The sequence below is a fragment of the Eubalaena glacialis genome, chromosome 19, assembly GCF_028564815.1.
Source record: "Eubalaena glacialis isolate mEubGla1 chromosome 19, mEubGla1.1.hap2.+ XY, whole genome shotgun sequence".
In the NCBI taxonomy this organism is placed as follows: domain Eukaryota; kingdom Metazoa; phylum Chordata; class Mammalia; order Artiodactyla; family Balaenidae; genus Eubalaena; species Eubalaena glacialis.
Genome location: NC_083734.1, coordinates 14,778,762 through 14,801,039, shown reverse-complemented (window position 1 = coordinate 14,801,039; position 22,278 = coordinate 14,778,762). Strand labels below are relative to the sequence as shown.

Below are 22,278 nucleotides of genomic sequence, written 5' to 3'. Positions count from 1 at the left end.
TCTCCATGACCTGGTCTTGCACTCAGCAGCAGCCAGAAGCTGTTGTAGCACCTTTTATTTATTTATTTATTTTTGGCTGAGTTAGGTCTTTGTTGCTGCATGCGGGCTTTCTCTAGTTGCGGCGAGCGGGGGCTATTCTTCGTTGTGGTGTGCGGGCTTTTCATTGCAGAGGCTTCTCTTGTTGCAGAGGACGGGCTCTAGGTGCGTGGGATTCAGTAGTTGTGGTACGCGGGCTCAGTAGTTGTGGCGCACGTGCTTAGTTGCTCTGCGGCATGTGGGATCTTCCCAGACCAGGGCTCGAACCCGTGTCCCCTGCATTAGCAGGGGGATTCTTAACCACTGCGCCACCAGGGAAGCCTGTAGCACCTTTTAGAGGAGTAAATGCTTTTATCTCCTCCCCGGGGTGTGCTGCCTTGTAATGCCAGGCTCCTTAAAGGAGAGTGTTACAAATCCCCGCAGCCAGGCGCTGTGCCTCTGTGAGGCTTGGGGAGGTTACTTTCCCTGGCTCTAGCTCAGGTCTGTCCTCCTATCCTCCAGCCACCATCAGACATTTTCTAAACCCCTACTATGTGCCAGGACTGTTGTGCCGCAGTAAACAAGACCAATATGGTCCTTTGTCTTAAGGCACTGATGGGGAGGAGTGAGCATGATATACATAATTACCCTTGTGCAGCTGCTTTGAAGGTGGAAACAGGCAGTCTGGTGAAGGGGTGGTGCTAACAATCTGGGATTTGGGGGAGGCTTCCCTGAGAGTGTGATGCTTATGTTGAATCCTGGGGGAGGGGTAAATATTAGATGGGAATATGGGGGAAGAGCATCTAGGCAGAAGGAACAGCAGGTGCAAAGGTCCTGAGGTAGAGGGAACATGGCATGTAGAAGACCTGGCAGGAGGCAACTGTGGCTTGAATGCAGAGAGCGAGGGGGTGAATGGCATGGAAGGAAGATGGAGAGGTGGGCAGGGGCCAGATGGGGCAGGGCCTGATCCTTGGGACTTACATTCTAAAGGGCAAGACAGAAGGTCCCACTTTGCCTTGTAATAATGTTTAAGCCTAGTGGTGGAGCTTTGCCCGGGCCTTAGGGAACTCCGAGAGTGGACTCTTAAATCGTCTTGGAGGGGATCTAGGAAAAGCCTCCTGTAAAGATCACGTCTAAAAGATGTCCTAAAAAGAAACAGGAGTGAACCAGTGGAAAGGGGGTTTAGGGAGAGGGGCAGGCACCCCGGGTGGAGGGCACAGCCTGAGCAAAGGCCTGGAGACAGCATGCAGCCCGGAACACAAGGGAAGCAGGAGCAGTTGATGGCGATGTGCACTGTGTGAGGCTCCATAGTGGGCGGACATACAGATGGGCTCTGGGCGCCACTGAAGTTTCTTCCTCAGGGTTTGCAGCCCTGTCTACATCTGGCAGCCTTGAGTTGGCCTCCTTTGGCTGTGTGGAGGTGCCCTGCCGTGGGCAAGATGCTTGGTGGCAGCCGTGGCCGTAAGCGGGAGTCAGGGCCTGACTGGCCAGGAGTAGTGAGCCTGGGAAGGAGGTCAAATGAGAGGATGTAAACTGTCGGGACTTGTGGGTGAGAGGCAGGCAGAAAAGGAGGCTCGGAGGCTGCCCTGGGAGAGCCTGGCATGGCTGTCGGCAGCCGCTGGATGTAAGTTCCCTAGGCCAGGAAGTGTGCTGACCTCCAACTTGCCTTTGGAAAGCCATCTAACTGCACTCTGCCTCTTTCCTCCTCTGAGAGATGGGGAGGCCTGCCTTGCAGGATGACGGGGGTCCAGGGGGAGGAGGTCCTCAGTGCCCTGGACCGGCCCTGGGCTGTGTAGGCGTTGTGCCCACCAGGACGGGTAGCAGTGCTGGCGTCTTCCCACCTCTGTGTTCCTTGGCCTGCCTTTTTCACATGGTGGAGGTGGGGTGCCCCTGAGCTTGGGGGCTCTGTTTTCCAATTTTCCTCCCCCTGGCCAATCACCAACCGCCAGTGTCCCTAAAATGCTCAGACAGAGAAAACCAGAAGGGTGGGGCGGGGGAGGGTCCCTTTTCGAGACCAAAACGCCCTGAGTCCACCCAGCGCACAGAGGACAGGTGAATGTGTACCCCTGCCCACTCCAAGGCCTGGCCTCCCTTCCTGTCCCCGCCAGTCCTGCCCCGTTCCCATTCTTTGCTTTCCCCAGCTCTTTGAGGGTCACTTAAAAAAGTATTAGTCTAGGGCAAGGTATTTTTTTAAATTGAAGTATAGTCAGTTTACAGTATTATATTAGTTTCAGGTGTACAACATAGTGATTCAATATTTTATAGATTATACTCCATTTGAAGTTACTGTAAAAATTATTGGCTATATTCCCTGTGCTGTACACTATATCCTTGTAGCTTATTTATTTGTACATAGTAGTTTGTACCAAGGCATTTTTTTTTAATTGGAGAAATAGGCAGTCTAGAAGTCCGGATCTCTCCAATGCAGCACATTACTTTATGCCTTCATGCCTTTGCACGTTCAGTGTCCTTTGCCTGAATGCCAGCTCCCTGCTTCCATTGGGGGGGCTCCTATTCATCCTGCAAAACCCAGCACAAATGCTACCTCTTTGGTTAAGCTGTTCCTAATGGTCTCACCCATGATCATTACAAAAATCATCACTAACTGCCACTTATTAAGCAACTGGGCATTTGCTATGTACAGGGCACTTTATATACCCTCCTTATTTCATCTTCCTGGCATCCCTTAAAGAGACAGATCAGGAAATCAAGGATGAGCAGCTGTCCAAGTTCTCGTACCTGGGAAGGGACAGAGCCATAAGATCAGACCATCCATTAGACTTCAGAATCTGAGTCCTTCACCTTAACCAGCCTGGGATGGCTTTCTCTCTACCCACAGAGAAAAGACATGCTTTTTACCTCTCCTAACTTATACAGTGTCAGCAGCGCTTGGATGCAAGAGCTGGACCGGGTGGTGACGTGAGACCACCAGTGTCCATCCGTTTCAGGGAACCACCAGGAAGACATCCACACCCTCATCTTCCTGCCCTGCATCCTGTGTCACAGTCTCTTGCCTGCTGCCACTTCTTTAGGGGAGCCCTTCTAGAGCTGCTCCCCTACCTGGGTCAATTCCCCTTATTTGTACATCCTCCTCACGCCCACCTGCGTGGCCTGCCCAGTGGCTTGTCCCAGCACCTAGCGAGCCTGGCATCACAGTGGATGCTCAATAAATAGGTATTGAATGAATCGCTCTCCGAATTTTTCAGTAAATAAATATTTTTTGTAACTGATCGGGCATCCGTCTCCCCCAGAATATTGTAGTTCTGGAGGGCAGTGACCTTGCCACCTTGTCCGTCTCTGTGTTCCCACCACCTGGCACAGGAAGTCTGGGAGAAGCTGGGCCCCAGGGCAGGGAGTTGGGGCTTGGTCCACTGCTGCCACTCTCACCATCCAGAAAAATAGAAAGGGTTGGAGTTCTTCCCCTCAGTCCTGGGGCTCTGGGCCAGGCCCCAGCCCTGCCTCGCCGCCCTGGCCGCCCTCACCGCCCCTCCTGTGCTGCTGGTACCCTCCTGCCCTGCATCCCTCTAGTTTTCAAAATGCTGCGTGAATATCCTTTTATCCTCAGCGCTTGTTTTTAACCTAATTACCAGTCTTTCCTGTCCCATAGTAAACTCCATCTCACTTTCTTGTACAACTCAGATCTGGGTGTTCATTCTTCTCTTGGTCATCTTCTGTGCTGTTCCCTTGAAACCGCTCATGCTGTGGCCGTGGCCTTCTGCACATTCCATGCTCCTGTCTCCCCCCAACCCCCCCGAGGTGCTAAGGGGGTGCTGCTATCCTTGTGGGACCCGGGAGCTGGCGGGTGGCAGAGGCAGCATTTGGAGGCTGGTGTCTGAACCCCTTGCCCCTGACACACAGACTGTGCTCAGGGGGCCTCTGTGGATGTGGCGGGGATGCCGGTTTGCACTGGGGTTGCACTTCTGTGTTGTTCTCTCTCAAGGCTGCAGACGGGCTGGTCTGTGCACACCTACCAGACAGAGAAGCAGAGGAAGAGCCAGTGCCTCAGCCCAGCCGAGGTGGAGGCCATCCTGCAGGTCATCCAGAGGGCCGAGCGGCTTGACGTCCTGGAACAGCAGAGAATCGGGTAAGGGCTGCTCCCAAGATGGGGCAGGAGTGAGGCCGTGGAGAGGGAAGCAAGGGCATTTAGTGCCAGATCAGTGGGCTGGGTGTCTGGCGCCCTGGCTCCTAGTTCCAGCTTTTCACTGGGAGTGAGTCAGCTCTGCCTGAACACCCCTGGCATGCAGATTCCTAACCCATCCTGTCTAAGCCTCAGTATACCCCTCTGTAAGATGGGGATAGCGGCTGATGTATGGGCCCCAGGCTGTAGGGAGGATGAATGAGTGCCGTCAAACGCATTAAGGTCTGTTTAGCTCTGCACAAAGGAGGGTCCCTGTGGTTCAGCCAAGGGAGGGTTTGACGTGGAGGCTGAACTGTGGGTTCTCCCATCAAAGACCAACAGGAGCCGTTCTCCTGCTTATTCTAAGCTCTTCCGGCCTCCGGCATCCAGAGCTGTCTTCTACATAGTCTTCAGTTTTGTTGTGTCTTTTTTTTGTTGTTTAATTACAAAAGCAATTCATACTTCCTAGACAATCTGAAAAACACAGGCAGGCACAAGGAGGAAAACATAAATGCAGGGGCACTGGCAGGAATTAATTTGATTCTGGTCTCCTTGTTCTTTTTCTATTTATCTTTTTCTATTAAATAGATGATCATTTTTAAAAAGTCAGACATTGTAGAAATGCACAGTTCTAGAAAGTGAAAGCACCACTACAAAGACCACTGCTGTCCAAACAGTTTGTTGTCTGTGCCTCCGTAATACTGACATATTACTACCATTTCATTACAAAAAGGGTTTGTATCTGACAGACTAATTGTCTTTTGCTCTTTTCTCCCCACCACACCTGGCTGGGGCCCCTCCCTCTCTCAGGCCTAGCCTGAGGATCCCGCAAGGCTCTGCAGGTCTCCGAGGTGCCTGTGCTGATGACTGATGGGCCAGCACCACATCCCTCGGGCTCCCCCAGGAGGGTGTGCTGGGAGCTGGTGAGGGGTGTGCCCCGTGGGCTCCCCGCAGCTGTGGGAAGCATTTGCGCCCCCCTCATCCATCTGGGCTGCCATCTTTGCCTTCCCTGTGCCGCTCACATCGTCTGGCCCTGGCTGTGAGCGCTGGGTTTGGCTGGGGCAGGAATGGCCCAGGAGGCAGTTAATCATCTCAGAAGGAGGAGGTGCATCCTGTGTGTTTCCATGAGTGGGAGTCACAGGGCTGTATGGAGAGGGGGTCCCCCAAAAACAAGTGGGTCAGGCCAGGGCTGAACTCGGCTTTGCTCCCGGAACCCTGCAGGTCCCTGGAAGAGGGACGGCGATTCCTGTGGAAGTCAGGAGTGCCAGCTGGAGGGCAGGTGGGCAGAGGCAGCCTCAGCGCCCAGTCCGCCCTCCATCGGCCCCCAGGCAGGGCCTGATCACCCCAGGGGAGAGGGTGGAGTTGCCATGAGACTTGGGGTGGCCTGAGTGTGGCCCTGGCTCTACCTCTGAGGAGCTGTGCAACGCTGGCAAGTGACTTCACATCTCGGAGCCTCAATCTTCTCACCTTTAAAGTAGGGGGGAAACAGCATCCTCTGCGCTGGGCGGTTGTGAGAGTTACAGGACATAACGTACCCACACCCTGTCTTCCATGCATTCAAGAATGTTCACTGGGAATCCACTGGGCACTGGAGACACAGCGGCCAACGAAACAGAAGCAGAAGTGGCCGTGTGTTGTGGGCGTGGCAGTGTTGTATGACAGGTTGTCATGAAACAGGGGTCACGGTGGGCTGAGGGCCCGTGGGACTCAAGGAAAGGCACCTATCCTGGGCTCAGCGGGGTTCAAAGAGGGCCTCTTTCTCTTTCTCCCTCTAGCTTCTCCGTCCACCCAGGTGCTTAAGCCGAAAGCCTCTACTCCATCCTGGATCTTTCTTTTACCTCTCCTCCCCCAAATCCATCCACGATGACTCTGAAATACAGCCCGTCCTGCTCTCCGTCCTCCTTCCCCAGACCTCCCGCCGCCTCCTGCCGGCTTCCTCACCGGACTCCCCCTGTAATCCCAGCTTCACACAACAGCTGGAGGGAGCTTTTAGAAATGTCACTGAGATCAGATCACTCCTCTACTTAAAACTCTTCAGTGGGTTCGCGTTGATTTTAGAAAACAATCCAAACTTCAAAGACCAATCCAACCTACAAACCCCGTGTAATCTGGCCCCTCCTCGCCCCTCCAGCCTCCTTCATCCCAGGCAGTGTAGCCCCCCTGGCCTTCTCACCATTCTAATGCGCCAGGGCCTCCCTCTTTGTACTTGCTGTTCCCTCTGCCTGGGATGCTCCCCCAGCTCTTCACATGTTTGGTCCTTGTCATCCTTTACCTCTCAGTTCACATGTCCTCAGAGAGGCCTTCACTAATCACCATCTAACATGCCCTGCTCCCTCCCAGCCCCACTTATTTTATTTCATAACACTCCCCCCTCTGAAGTCAGTTTGCTTGTTTATGGACTTTCTCCCTTTATTGAACATAAATTCCATAAGAACAGGGACCCGTGTCCATCTCTGGCTTGTTTGCTACAATATTCCCAGTGTCTGGCATGTTGTAGGTGCCCAGTTAATGGTTGGTGAGTGAGTGAATGATTAGGAGTTAGCCAGGGGAAGGGATGGGGCAGGGAACAGTACCCCAGGTGAGGGAACAACCCCCAGGAAGTGGTATAGTATTGGGGCCCCGTGGCAGCCGCGCCTGGGCAGGGGTCTGGTTGGAGACAGGAAGCACATGCCATCTGACTCTGTGTCCTGTGCTGCAGGCGGCTGGTGGAGCGGCTGGAGACCATGAGGCGCAATGTGATGGGGAATGGCCTCTCCCAGTGTCTGCTCTGTGGGGAGGTGCTGGGCTTCCTGGGCAGCTCATCGGTGTTCTGCAAAGACTGCAGGAAGGTAAGGCCCTGCTCTGGCTTCCCAGCCTGGACCAGCCCTGTTACTCTGTGGCTTTGCATCCTGGCTCCCAGGAGTGTGTGTGTGTGTGTGTACATTCGTGCATACATGTGTGCACACATGGTATCCTATGCTTCTTGGCAAGAAGGATTGGGGCCTGAAGGTCAAATGGCCAGGCTTCTAGTGCCAGCTCTGGGGAGTGGACCTCTGGGTCTCACAGGCCTGGGTGTGAATTCAGCTCTTCCACTAGCTGTATGACCTCAGAAAACTTATTTACTATGTCAAGCCTCACCTTCCTCATCTATAAAATAGGGATAATGATAATATGTATCTTAGAGAGCTGTGAGGATTAGATATTATATGCAAAGCTCTTAAAACCTTGTTTGGCATATAAGTATTCAGGATATGTTATTAGTTGTCATTAAATAAATACAGTTTTCCTCAGAGCCAAACAGTTTGCTAAGATTATACTTCCTATTCTATTGGTCTGCTCTCTTGATCCCTGGCCACTCCAGTGAGAATGATCTTTGCAGCAAGGCCAAGTGGATTTTCTCCTTTTCTTATACTCCACGGATTGTTCTAAATTATGCCACATATTAATATTGAGTCCAAGACTTCTTAAAATAACTTTTTGTTTTTTATGGAGTTTCTAATTGCCTTTCTTTTCTCATTGACCAAAGAATAATGTGCCTTCCAGTCCTCAAGGTTATTTAGCATCTGAATTTTACTCTCTACTGCGTGAAGCCTACTTTTTTTTTTCCCCTGCCAGAAACTCTTCTGGACTCTTATTCCTGCTCTAGCCTACAGTAGTTACTGCATAGCTGTCATCATGGGACTTCCCTTTACTACCCTCCTAGGTTAGAAGCACTGTTCCCAAGACACCATGTCTTTTTCTTTTTTTGTTTTTCACTCTAGTTTTACCAGAACCCATTCTCAAGTAACTTCCATGTGCTAGTCATTATCTTAAGCCTGGAGTTATTTTGGTGAACAAGGCAGAGAAAGAACTTTCTCTCTTGAGGGAACCAAAAAAAAGTAATGTAATAGATAATCAGTAATAGTAAATAGTAAAGTAAATAAATAAAGTAAATAGTAAATAGTAGAGTAATAGATAAGATTTCAGGAAGAAATAAATTCTGGAAAGAATTAACAGGGAATAGAAGACTGAGGGTGGGGTGGGACGTTAAGAGTTGAGAGGACTGTAAAATATGGGAACGTCAAAGAAGTAAACATGGACTTGGCAGCAGAGGCCATTGGCAGCCTTGACAAGGGCATTTTCGGTGGTGTTCAAAATCTGGATGAGAGAACCAAGGTGCAAAAAAGTTAATGTACCAAATGAATAGGTGGGAAAGCCAGGATTTCAGCTAAGGTCCCTTTTCCCCTGTTCTGTCTCATGTGGTGAACTGGGCTGAGGAATGTGGATTAACTGGTGAGGGGTCCCAAGAACAGTGGAGGTGTGGGAGGGGCCTGAGGGTCAGAGAGGGGGTGGGCACTTTGGTGCCGCTCCTCCGCAAGCCTCCATAGGCCTAGACTAGATAGATACCAACGAGGTACTGGGCACAGGGACTCAGGAATGTCTTGCTCCCAGCACCTGGGCAGGTGGGGTTCTAGTATGTGACTTCTGCCTGGGAGAATGAGGCCCAACAGCCTGTTTCCTCCTTCTGCCCCTCAACTCCATGACTACTATAAATGTCCGGGTTTGCGGGACCATGAAGAGGCTGTCAGAGCCTTGTCTCCTTTCCCTGGAAAAGTTTGGGGCCTCTGCTGCAGAGACAGGCTGCTGCCCCTGGTTGCTGAAGGGTTAATGCCCGCTGCTCCTTGCAGAGCCGTTTCCTAGGCAACAGTGGGAGTCCCAGGGGAGAACCTCAGTGGATGTGGGGGTGGGGGAATGCTCTTCCAGATACTCTCTCCACCCCCACCCCATGGCTTTTCGGGAAGACATTTCTATTTGAAATTGTTCTTATTTCACAGCAGGCTGAAGACTTGGTCCTGGCTTGGATGGTGAGATAAGGAGCCCTCTGAGTTTCTGAGGGGACTTGTTCTTGGGTGAGAGTGGGAGGAGAGCGTGCCAATTAGGGCCATAGCTGAATGATGGGCATTTGGGGGGGTTATCTTCATCCATCCTTGAGAAGACTGTGTCATTCATTCAGTCATTCATTTACTCATTATGCAAATAGTAGAGGGTCTACTGTGTGCAGGCCCTGTTCTAGGTTCTGGCGATACCATGAACAAGATCAAGTCCTTGCTCTCATGGAGACTGTCTTCTAGGGGTAGGAGAAGACAGACAATAAACAAATATAAAATAACATTATGTACACCTAGGGCTCTGTAGTGAATTAAAACAAGGTGCTCAAGTTGAGTCTCTGTGAGCTCAGACCTGACCACAAGCAGGAGGCAGCCCCAGGAGGATCCAGGTGGAGGAGCGTTGCAGGCAGAGGGACCAGCAAGCACCAAGGCCCTGAGGCAGAAATGAGCTGGGCATGTTCAAGGGACTAATGAAGGCATCTGGGGCAGAGGGAGCGAGCGGTGGGCATAGCCAATCATACAGAGCTTTGTTAGTCAAGGTCAGGAGTTGAGATGTGATTCTAAGTTTCATGGGATGTCAGTGGAGCGTTTTAAGCAGGGATGTAATGTGATCTGGTTTGTGTTTTTAAGAGGAGAGTCTAGCTGCTGTCTGGCAAGTGCGTTGCAGGGGGACATAGAAGGAAAGCAGGAGATGAGTTAGGTGGCGATGGCTGTCATTGGAAGATGATGAGGTCGGGGACAAGGCAACATAGGGACAAAGGCCATACGCTAAGGGAATCAATCTCTTCAATGTATTCTAAGCAAATAGGGAGGGGTTGGGGGGTGATTGAGGGTCTTAGGAAGGAAAGCGGGTCCTAGATTCCAAATGGGCCAGGGCTAGAGGTCACTTGGTCCTGCACAGTGAGGGGACGGAGGTCCTCCTGGGTTGCCAGTAAGTGCTGTTCTCATGCAGAGAGACCTGGGTTGTGCTCCGGCTTGGGCACACTGCAGTGACCTTGTATGAGCCACTTAACCTCTCTGGGCCTCTGTTTCTTCATCTGTAAACGGAGAAATAGAACTACATCATCATTGGGTGGGTGTGAGGAGTAGATGAGCTAATGCAGGGAAGCCCTTAGTGTCGGGTCCATTGCAAACACTCAGTAAAGGATTCCTGTTATTATTATTATCACTATTATTATTAATTCACTTCGAGGTCCTGGCTGTTCAGACTGCCCAGGTGTTACAAAAATAGAACCAACCTCACATACATCTCAGAAGAGGTTTAGTGATATCCCATGGATCAGTCAGCTCAGGCTGCCATAACAAAAGACCACAGACTGGGTGGCTTCAACAACAGAAATTGATTTGTCATAGTTCTGGAGGCTGGGAAGTCCAAGATCAGTGTGCTGGCCAATCTGGTTTCTGATGAGGACTCTCCTCCTAGCTTGCAGACGGCCACCTTCTCACTGTGTCCACACATGGTGGAGAGAGAGCTCTGGTCTCTCTCCTACTTCAGATAAGGACACTAGTCCGTTTGGATCAGGGCCCCTCCCTTATGACCTCATTTAGCCTTAATTACCTACTAAAGACCCTGTCTCCAAATACAGTCACATTGGGGATTAGGGCTTCAACACAAGAATTTTGATGGGACACAATTCAGCCAATAGCAACCTATGTTCTCCTTTTTAGAATTCATGTTTTCCCTCCTTCCTTCCTTCCTTCTTTCCTTCCTTCCTTCCTTCCTTCATCCCTCCCTCCCTCCCTCCCTCCCTTTCTTTCTCTCTCTCTCTCTCTCTCCCTCCCTCTCTCTCCCCCTCTCCCTCTCCCTCTCCCACTCCCTCTCTCTCTCTCTCTCTCTCTCTCCCCCTCTCTCTCCCCCTCTCCCTCTCTCTCTCTCTCTCTCTCCCCCCCCTCCCTCCCCCCTCCCTCCCCCTCCCCCTCCCCCTGGGATCTTACTTCCCCCACCAGGGATTGAACCTGGGCCCCGGCAATGAAACTGCTGAGTCCTAACCACTGGACTGCCACGGAATTCCCTACAATTCATGTTTTCTTGAACTGAAAATTGGTGTTCCCACAGTTATTCCCAAATTTTTTGTAATCTATATAAAAGCCTCTGGAAGCCTTTGTAGCTGTCCAGGATTGGATGTCTTAAGCAGGGAAACCAAACTTGATTTCTGTGCAAGTTCCTCAGGTGAACCTAACACTCAATCACTTATTCAGCCTGTTCTGAGTTAATTCTGGGTTAGGGGACTCCAAAAGGAGAAGGGTCCAGAATGGCCACTTCCCTCTGGTCCTCATGGTCAAGGTGGGCAGACAGTACCCTCTAGAGTGATGCTGACTGTGGCTGGGACCAGGGTTTCCAGGACTGAGAACAATCAGGAGGGCTGCCTGGAGGAGCTGGCTCCTGAAAGTTGGTTAGGCTTCTGAGAGGCTGAAAGCAGAGCCAAGGGCCTTCCAGGGAGGGGAGAACAGCACAGCAGAGGCATATAGCTGGAAATGGGCTGGGCAAGTGCCTGACTATGAGGATTCAGGCCCAGAAGACAGGGAGGACACCCTGGGCCACTCTGCCAGGTGGTGGTCGCTTAGGAGCCAAGTCTCTGGAGAATCAGGAGGGAGGCCCAGACTTAACCTCACGGCCCCCTGCAAAGCTTTAGCCCTTGTACAGGGGCTCTCTGGTGTCTGGGAGGGGTAGACAATGTCATCTATTCACTCTTTCAACAAATATGTGTTGTCCTATAAATATGACGATATACTGGTGCAGGCATTGGGGATACAGTGTAAAGACACACATATGCCTGCCCTCTAGGCAGTGGGTGTTAAATGATTATGGGTAATTAATTACAGTTGTGTTTGGGGTTTCAGAGGCAGCCCTCGGGGGCTAAGAGAGATCTAACAAGGTACTGACCAAATTGGGGGTATCAGGAGCCCTCCACTCTGGGCTCACCAATTTCCGGGGTGCCTCCCTATTTATTTCTATCTCTCCTCTCCACCTCCCCACCTTTTGCAATGGCTACAGCACTGGCTCCCAGGAGGTGCGTGGGCAAGGGCAGGCTGCAGAGAAGGGATGCTGGGGAGATCTCTGACATGGGAAGCATCCCGATCCATGTCTGGGGGGCAGATCCTCAGGTGCTCCTGGCCACACGGTGGTGTCCCGAGCAAAAGCCCTGGCAGTGTTCGGCGGCCACAAGCTAATGAGCGTGTGGGTGGAACCCATGATGCTGGTCCTCGGAGCAGCGTCCCCTCTAATTGGGCCTGCATGCCCAGGCTGCCTGCTCTCATTATCAGAAGGCTGTTGTGGGAAGGGAGAGGGGCTGGCTGGTTAATTAGAGAGGCCTGGCACTCCTAATTGCTTAGGATCTGAGTCTGCCAGCTTTCACTTTAATTGAGAGTCTGGCTTCACCAATAATAGGGAGGCTGGGCAGGGCTGCTGGAGAGCCCGCCTGAGCCCAGGATGGCATTGTCACTGTGCGGGGGAAGCTATCAGATTTTTCTCTGGTCTCAGCTAAAACGTGCTCCACGTGTGGGAGCAAAGGAGCCTGCCCATGAAATGATGGTCTCGGTAATGTGTGCTGAGTCCTGGTGAAAAAGAGTGAGGCAGCCCCGCACTTTGCTCAAAGCCTTCAGGGGACATCCAGCCTGTGGGGCGGGGGTGGGGTGGGGTGGGCAGGCATTCCCCACCCAGGATGGGGGGCCATTGGAGGAAAGGGGCCAGGCCAGACCCTGATCCCTGTCCCCAGCCCTGCTCAAGGCTCTGAGGAGCGGTATCCTGCTGAGGTCATCCCAGACCCACAGCAGGCAGTAACCCTGGAGCCACTAATCCCATCATGGGGGCTGCACCCTCATGACCTCTCATTGAACTCTAATCACCTCCCAAAGGCCCACCTCCAAACACCATCACATGGAGGGTTAGGACTTCAACACACAAATTTTGAGGGGACACAAACACTTCATCCATACACCTACTGAATAGGAACTCTGCCAACAGAGGCAGTGTGTTTAACAAACAGCACTCTTGGGGATTCTGATCCTCCTTGGGCTGGAAAACCCCTGCTCTGGGAATTCCCTGGAGGTCTAGTGGTTAGGACTCCGTGCGCTCACCGCTGAGGGCCTGGGTTCAATCCCTGGTCAGCGAACTAAGATCCCACAAACTGCATGGCATAGCCCTGCTTTAAGGTCCCAGCCCCAGGCCCGGCTCAGGGTGGTGGTGAAGGACCTCAAGTGACCGCCTTCCCTCTGCTTGTCTTGCTTCCCTTGCCCTCCGCATGTTCTCCCCTGCACCACACCCCCAAACCCTCAGCTTAGAGTCTCCTGCATCCTCCCTCAGGCCATCCTCACTCTTGCAAACAGTGAACATGGTGGCCACTGTCTCACCTTGTGATGTCCTTTGGAGTTTATAAAGCACTTTCACAAAAGTCATCCTTCTGGGTCCTTAGGGCAAAGCCATAAGGGAATCAGGGTTGGTGAGGCTGTTCCAGAGTCACAGATGGAGAACAGGGGCTCAGCTGAGGTGGTGTGGGCTGCTCAGGTCACCTGGCCAGATAGTGGGGAGCTGGGTCCCCCAGGGTGAGTTGCTGTGCCATGCTGCCCCTCCATTGCTTCAGACCAAAGCATTCATTATCTCATGCTTTCCCTTCCTTGGAGAAGCAAGGATATCTTATTAAAGAGCACAGGAGAAGAAACATCATACTCAATAGTTACTGAAAATTTTTCTCGTAAAGTCTGGTATAAGACAAGTTCTATGTATCTTTATCACCACTTCTATCCAACATTGTGCTGGAGGCCTAACCACTGCAATCAGGCAAGAAAAAGAAATGTGTAGCATAAGGATTGGAGAATAGCTAAGACTGTCATTATCACGAAAACATGATTATATAACTAGAAAATCTGAAAAACTCTAAATACAAATGGTTAGTATTAGTTGGTGAATTTAGCAAGGTGGTTGTATACAAGTTTAATATACATACAAAAAAATCCGGACAGGCGTACCTCAGAGATACTGTGGGTTTGGTTCCACACCACTGCAGTAAAGCAAATATTGCAATACAGTGACAAATTTTTTGGTTTCCCCGTTCATATAAAAGTTATATTTACACTTTAGAGTCTTCCTTTCATGAACAGTTTCTCTGCAGTATGCGATGCTGTTTGATAGTATTTTACCCATAATAGAACTTCTTTTAAAATTGGAGTCAATCCTTTCAAACCCGCCACTGCTTTATCAACTAAGTTTATGTGATAGTCTAAATCCTTTGTTGTCATTTCAACAATCTTCACTTCAACAATCTACTCCCTTCCCCGGGAGTAGATTCCATCTCAAGAAACGACTTCCTTTGCTCATCTATAAGAAACAACTCCTTATCTGTACAAGTTTTATCATGAGACTGCAGCAATTCAGTCACATCTTCAGGCTCCACTTCTAATTCTAGTTCTCTTGTTATTTCCACCACATCTACTTCCTCCACAGAAGTCTTGAACCCCTCAAAGTCATCCATGAGGATTGGAATCAACTTCTTCCAAATTCCTGATAATGTTGATATTTTGACCTCTTCCCATGAATCATGAATGTTCTAGTGGCATGTAGAATGGTGAATACTTTCCAGAAGGTTTTCAATTGACTTTGCCCAGATCCATCAGAGGAATCACTATCAGTGGCAGCTATAGTCTTATGAAATGTATTTCTTAAATAATAAGACTTGGAAGTCGAAATTACTCCCTGATCCATGGGCTGCAGAATGGATGTTGTGTTAGCAGGCATGAAAACAGCATTAATCTCATCGTACATCTCTTATCAGAGCTCTTGGGTGACCAGGTGCATTGTCAATGAGCAGTCATATTTTGAACAGAATCTTTTTTTCTCAGAAGTAGGTCTCAACAGTGGGCTTAAAATATTCAGTAGACCATGTTGTATACAGATGTGCTGTCATCAGGCTTTGTTGTTCCGTTTATAGAGCTCAGGCAGAGTAGATTTAGCATAATTCTGAAGGGCTCAAGGATTTCAGAATGGTAAATCAGCATTGTCTTTAACTTAAATCTTCATTAGCCCCTAATAAGAGAGTCAGCCTACCCTTTGAAGCTTTGAAGCCAGGCATTGACTTCCTCTCTCTGGCTATGGCATCTCCTTCCAGTAGAGGGCTGTTTCATCTATGTTGAAAATCTGCTGTTGAGTGTAGCCACCTTCATTAATTATCTTGGCTTGATCGCCTGGATGACCTGCTGCAACTTCTATATCGGCACTTGCTGCTTCACCTTGCTCTTTGATGTTACGGAGACGGCTTCTTTCCTTAAACCTCATGAACCAACCTCAACTAGCTTCAGACTTCTGCAGCTTCCTCACCTCTCTCAGCCTTCATAGAATTGAATAGAGTTAGGGCCTTGCTCTGGATTAAGCCCTTCCTTAAGGGAATGTTGTGGCTGGTCTAATCTTCTATGCAGACCACTCAAACTTTTTCCATATTCATAATAAGGCTGTTTCACTTTCTTATCATTCATGGGTTCACTGGAGTAGCACTTTTTATTTCCTTCAAGAACTTTTGCTTTTTATTCGCAACTTGGCTAACCGTTTGGTGCAAGAGACCTAGCTTTAGTCTGGCTTGGCTTTCTTTTTTTTTTAATATTTATTTATTTATTTATTTGGTTGCACTGGGTCTTAGTTGCGGCAGGCGGGCTCCTTAGTTGCAGAGCACCAACTCCTTAGTTGCAGCATGTGGGCTCCTTAGTTGTGGCTCACAGTCTCCTTAGTTGTGGCTCGCAGGCTCCTTAGCTGCAGCTTGCCAGCTCCTTAGTTGCATCACACGGGCTCCTTAGTTGTGGCATGCAAACTCTTAGTTGCGGCATGCATGTGGGATCTAGTTCCGTGACCAGGGATCGAAGCCCGGCCCCCTGCATTGAGAGCGCGGAGTCCTACCCACTGTGCCACCAGGGAAGTCCCCTGGCTTGGCTTTCAACATGGCTTCCTCACCAAGCTTAACCATTTCTAGCTTTTGATTTAAAGAGAGAGACATGTGACTCTTCCTTTCAGTTGAACACCTAGAGGCCATTGGAGGGTTATTAAATGGCCTAATTTCGGTATTGTTGTGTCTCAGGGAATAGGGTAACATCAAAGATCACTGATCACAGATCACCGTAACAAATATAATAATAATGAAACAATTTGAAATATTGTGAGACTCACCAAAAGGTAATGCAGAGACACAAAGTGAGCAAATGCCGTCGGGAAAATGGCGCCGATAGACTTGCTCAACGTAGGGTTGCCACAAACCTTCAATTTGTAAAAAATGCGATATCTGCCAAGTGCAATAAAGCAAAGCGCGATAAAATGAGGTGTGCCTGTATTTCTATACACCTGCTGCAAAAAGAATTCCAATGTATGGCAAAGGAGACATGGATGTGCAGTGGGAAAAGAATGGTCTTTTGGATAAATAACGCATGGTCATTTGGATACTGATATGGAAAAGATGGATCTTGACTTTTACCTCCCACTAGGCACAAAAGTCAATTCCAGCTTGATTTCACATTTAAATGTGAAAGGTAAAATAATATTTGGGAGGATAAATAAATAAGCAAACAAATAACAAAGAAAGAACACACTTTAATGTGAAGCAGTGGCAGATTTGAGGACCCCAGGTGCACCCACATGGCCTTGTCCAGAGCCCACCCTCCCCCTGTATTCCCTTGATACCAGCAGTGGCCGGCTAGCTGCCCTCACCACCACTGGGGGGAACCAGCTTTTCTACCTACTTTCCCAAGACCTTCAGAAGCAGCCTGAATGTTCTCAGGATGTTCCCAATGCAAAAGCTAAGCACCTGAGGCTGGGTTGAGCCCACCTCAAGGGGCCCAGGCCTGTGTGGGCAGGAGAATGGAGCAGCCCTCTTGGGGGACTTTTACCTCCTTGGGAGCTGACTCAGCTCCATAGGCCCATCCTTGAAAATGAAATTGAATTTCATGAAGGTCTTATCTCTCTGCAGAATTTTTTGATTCATTCATTCTTTAAGGTTTTATTGGGTACTGACTATATGCCAGGCCCTGCAGGTACCGTGATGAGCAAGGTAGGCCTTGTCCTTGTACCCACCACTTGTCACAATGAGACCCCTTACTTCTTTCTTGTCAGTACTGTGCCAGACTCTGTTCTAAGGGCTTTTCACTTGTTAACTCATTCCTATCAACCCCACAGTCCTCCTGTCAACCCAGTGGGCTCAGCACCTTTATCATCCCCCCTTTACAGATGGGGAAACTGAGGCTCAGAATGGTTAAGTACCTTTCCCAAGATCACTCAGCCAGTCAGTCGTGGAGCCAGGATTTGATCCCAGGCAGTCTGGTTCCGAGCATCCTTGCCATTACCGCTATACCACATCACCCCCATGGAGTTTATGAGCTAGAAAGGCAAGATGGACAAGTAAATACAACAATTCCAGAAAGTGGGAGGCAGAAACATAAAAACTGAAAGTGGGGGGCACTCGAACAGCCAGTGGGGATGGCGTGGGAAGGCGGCTATTTTATTTCGGCTGCGCAGCATGGGCCTCTATGAAGAGGTGACGTCTGAGCTGGGACTGTAATGAGGAAACGCAAGATCTGGCAGAAAGCATCCCAGGCAGGGGGAGCGGCGTGGATGGGGCACTGGGCAGGAAAGAGCACAGCGTTAAGTGAGGACCAGAAAGGAGGCCAGGGAGGCAAGGGAAGGGGGAGGCCCCACCGATGACCCTTCACATCTCCGTAGCCTGGCCCTTGCTGGGTCTGTGTGGTGGCAGCTGCCCCACCCTGCTCCTTGGATTAATTTGGATTCCCCCAAATCAGAGGCAAGTTAAAAAATTATTTATTTTTAAATTTGTGGTAAAATGTACAAACGTAAAATATACCATTTAAATCATTTTTATGTGTACAGTTCAGGGGCGTTAAGTACCTTCACATTGTTGTGCAGCCATCACCACCATCATCTCCAGAACTTTTTCATCTTGCAGAACTGAAGTTCTATACCCATTAAATGATAACTCCCCATCCCCACCCACCCCAGGCCCTGGCACCCCACTTCTTTCTGTCCCTATGTGTTTGACTACTCTGGGTACCTCATATAAGCATTCATGCAGTATCTGTCTTTTTGTGACTGGCTTCTGTCACTTTGCATAATGTCTTCAAGGTCCATCCATGTGGTAGCACGTGTGAGAACGTCCTTCCTTTTGAAGGCTAAATAATAATATTGTGTATGTAACACATTTTGCTGATCCATTCATCTGGCAGTGGACACTTGGTTTGCTTCCACGTTTTAGCTCTCGTGAATCGTGCTCCTGTGAATATGGGTGTGCAAATATCTCTTTGAGACTCTGCTTTCAGTCCTTGTGGGTGTATACCCAGAAGTGGAATTGCTGGATCATGGGGGAATTCTGTTTAATTTTTGGAGGACCCGTCATACGGTTTTCCCCGGCGGGTGCACCGTTTTACAATCGCACCAACAGTGCACGAGGGTTAGGAGGGGGCAGTTGTTTGCAGGGCCTCCCTCCCGAATGGGAGGTGCAGTGAAAGTCATCCTTGGCTCCCTGTCCCCTGCTCCATTTCCAGACCCAGCGCTCAGCATCTCTGGACCTCAGGTGCGGCCACAAAAACAGCAAGCTTCCTGAGCAACAGCTGTTTCATCTGAGCTGCCTCCAAATTGGCCCTGCAATGTCCTTTCTCCTCCTCGACCTAATTCAGATGTTAGGAGACGTGTGTTTGTGCCTCATTACGAAGATGGATTTTTCATTCAGCTACCGATGTTTCCTAAATTCCCGGAAAAAGTCACTTAATTCGTCTGCCCCGAGGGCCCGCTCTGACTGCTTGGCAGGAATTGACTTGGCTGCCGTTGCCGGGATGGGAGGATTGGACCAGACCCCACACAGCATCTTGGAACATCTGCCTCGATCAGGAGTCTGACGAACAGAACGTCTCTGTCAAGGCACCCTTCTTTCTTGCTGCCCTGGTGCCTGCGCCGTGGCCTTTCCTCCCCCAAAGTAGCTTCCTTCTTTCCACTTTGTGCAGTTCAGAGCCCTTCTGATAGCCCGATCTGACACTGACCTCCAACTCAGGGTCATCAGGACAAAGGCAGCGGAGGAGCTGCTGAGAGCCAGGCTGGGCTCCCGGTGGCAAGGCCCAGAGTGTCCTGGAGAGAGACCAGTGCCATGGTCATTGGCCATCTGGAGACCCTGCCCACTTAGCTCACCTTCTGGCCAAGCCCTGCCCTCTAGGAACTCACCTGGTGACAGATAATGCAGCTCGGTGTGACAAGTGCTGTAGATGCAGATGGCATGGAGTGATCCCAGAGTGGAGGGGCGGGGGTGGCTGGCCCCTGAGAGGTATGGGAGGCTGCAGCGTGGAGCTCACTTTGAGCTGAGGCTGGAAGGGTGGATACCCAGGGGCAGGGGTGGTGCATTTCAGGAGGAAGTGCAGGGACTGGTGGGCGTTTGGCAGAGCTGGTGGATGTCGGGGAGGGAGGGAGAAGGAGGGGGTGATGGCGAGATGCAGGCTGAGGGAGGGAGAGAATGAAGTGAAGATCGCGAAGGGGCCCCGTGTGCCAGGCTGTTGGCGGCAGAGCCATCAAAGGGTGCTAAGCAGGTGATGACTGTCAGGTGGGTCTCTGGGGAGCCTAAGTCCAGAGGTGGATTTGGAGGAGGGAACGTGTAGTGGGTTGGAGAGAGCCTGTCGGATGCCGAATTATCCAATTAGCAATAATAAAGGCCTGAATTCAGGCAAGAACAACCAGGATGGGGACTCCAAAGATGGTTAAGAGTTAGAAATAACAAAAGCTGCCAGTGATCAAGAGCTCACTCCGGGCCAGGCCCCTGCTTAGTTATCAGCCACCCTTCCCTTCCCTGTAACTCAGTCTTTTCCAGGCTGCTCACACGCCCTTCAGGGGCAGGACTGGGGTGGGGACACTCGGCCTGGGCCCACCTTCTCTTGCTCCAGACGCCCTTCATCCTGCTCCCTGTTAGGCCTGGCCTCTCCCCTCGTCTGCATCTCTCCCAGGGCCGCAGACCTCTGCACTTGGGCTTCTGCTGCCTTCCTTTGCTCAGCACTCTCCCCCGATACACACATCCTACCCGTGTCTGAAGTCCAATTGAGGGCTCGGGTCCCTGTGTATGTCAGAGGATGGACATAGCTGGTGGGGTGGGATAGGGGCGGGGCCAGTGTTTCCTAAACTCATACTGACTGCTACACCTGCACCTGCGCTGAGTGGACCGGGCGTCAGGAGTGCAGGAGAGCTCTGCCCTGGGCTCCCCCTGTGACCTCGGGTTAAAATCCCTTCCCGCTCTGGGCCTCTCGTGCTCCCTGTGAAAGGAAGCAGTTGGAGGGGTTGGAGGAGAGGGTCTCCTGGGCTGTCCAGCAGTTTCCTCCCGTGAAGCTCAGGTCAGCCCAGTCCTTGCAGGATCACCACCCCAGAACCTGCTCCCCAAGGGCCTGCACAGATCAGGGAGCAGCAGCAGCCGCAGCTGTGAGCTAAAGCTCATTTCTCTGCATCTCCGGAACACAGCTCGGTTTGTTGTTATTTTAAAGCCACGGCAGGTTTGCTTCCCAATTGGCTTTGGCTCAGGCTGTGATTGAGTCTGTGTCCTCTCAGCAGGAGGAAGCCAGCGTGGGGGTCAGCATGTGCTTCTGAAAGCCCCCTCTGCCCCTGATGTTCCTGTGATGCCATAAGTCCCTCAGAGCCCCCTGGAGGTTGGTAGGCAAAAGGCAGTGATTATACCCATTTTCCAGATGGAGAAACTGAGGCTCAGAGGGATAACTTGCTCCTGGTGGCACAGCCAGGGCCTTGCAGTTCCTCCTACCTCTTGGTTCAGAACTTTGCCCACATGCCCTTTGGGAAGTAAAGAGAGCTGAAGACACGCAGGAGACCCCGAACGGAAGGTGCTGTCTGGTGCCAGCTTGTCCATGGAGTGCAAAGGCCATTGGCTAAGTGCCCGCAACACTGGGGAAGGGATGGTAGCCCCAACACTAGGGCTCACCATCCATAATCGGGTGTGGCACCCTGAGCACCCCTGAGGTGCCCCCCAGAGTTTGTCACACCCCTAAGGTGGCTGAGCAGCAGCTGAACACACGTGGGGTGTTTGTGGTTGTTGAGTCATGGACTGGTCAGTGTGAGGCCAGCCCCTCACTGAGTGGGCAGAGTGTCTGTCTGTAGGCTTGGGCTTGGGTTGGGTTTGGGGACACCAGCCGGGCTTCCCACTGAGACATCCATCCATCCGGCACCCCCTTGGGCCCCTCGCTACCCCCCTCAGTGGCTCTTCTCCCGGGGTCTGGTCAGTGTAGCGAGCCCGCCGGCAGCAGGAAGCCGTGTTGGCAAATCTGTTTAGCGGCTGTTACCAGGAACAGTAATTTTGTGCAGCCTCTTGTCCTCTGTTGCGGTAAATAACAGATAATGACATTTCCAGTCCGAGCTGTGGCCAGCGCCGCCCACGTGGCCCTCGCCTCGCCAGCTGCGCCCTGCAAGCTGCCACCCTTCGCAGGCCCTGCGATTCTTCATCGCTCTCAAATTGCCCCTGTTTTTCCTGCTGTGTCGCTTCCTGCACAGCTGTTTGCTGTTCACTGACCTTAACTGGAGGTGGATTTAGCCTGTCCTTCTGTTTCCCTGCGGGGAAACCAGGATGCCGCTCTTGCGGATAGAGGGAGCGGAGGGGAGCACGGGAGGCGGCTCCTCACCAGGGCACCCTTTAGCCCGGGCCTCCAAACCAGGAAAGAGCCAGGCCTTTCTCAGAGGGGACTTTTGAGCTCTCTCCTTCCAAACCCTTTTCTCACCCTTGTCGTCCTGCCTTCCGTAGGAGGAATGACTCTCCCAGGTTACAGATGCAGAAACTGAGGCTGAGAGGGGTTATGATCTGCCAAGCCTTCCAGAGACCCCTCTGCCCAAGAAGCACATCTGCCTTGCTGAGTTTCCAGGCGCAGACAGGAGTGTAGTCTGGGCCCCCCAGGGAGTGAGGCCCGAGCACCTGGCTACCACTGCGGGGCCTCCCCGCCCGGCTCCTGACTGCCTGCAGTGGAGTATCATCCACTTTCTGGCTCATTCTCTGCTTCTCTGCTTCTTCGTCTTGCTCAAGTGTGGCTTTTTCCCTCCGGCTGAAGTCTTCAGTGGCAGTCTACTGCCACTCTGTTCTACTGCCTAGAATAGAGTCTAACCGCCGCCACTTGGTATCCAGGGCCCTCAGTCCATTCATTGCCTGAGCACAAGCTGCTGACCTTAGCAGCATAAACTGCATACCGGGCTGGGAGTTCCGAGGCCTGAGGGTCAGACCTGACTCTACCTGGCCCAGACCTGTCACCGCGCTCCCTGGAGCCCTGTTCCTGCACATCACCAGGGTCCTTAGT

General features: G+C 51.3%; 1 protein-coding gene across 7 annotated transcripts in view; it reads left to right on the top strand.

The window, feature by feature from the left end:
• The window catches only part of RPH3AL (rabphilin 3A like (without C2 domains)), a 145,086-nt gene that overhangs the window by 57,431 nt on the left and 65,377 nt on the right, over positions 1-22,278 (top strand). For all 7 annotated transcript variants that reach the window (XM_061176825.1, XM_061176824.1, XM_061176826.1 and 4 more), the window contains 2 exons: positions 3,956-4,099; positions 6,831-6,960. In XM_061176825.1, the coding sequence (XP_061032808.1) occupies positions 3,956-4,099; positions 6,831-6,960 (274 nt within the window). The remainder of the gene's footprint in view (positions 1-3,955; positions 4,100-6,830; positions 6,961-22,278) is intronic.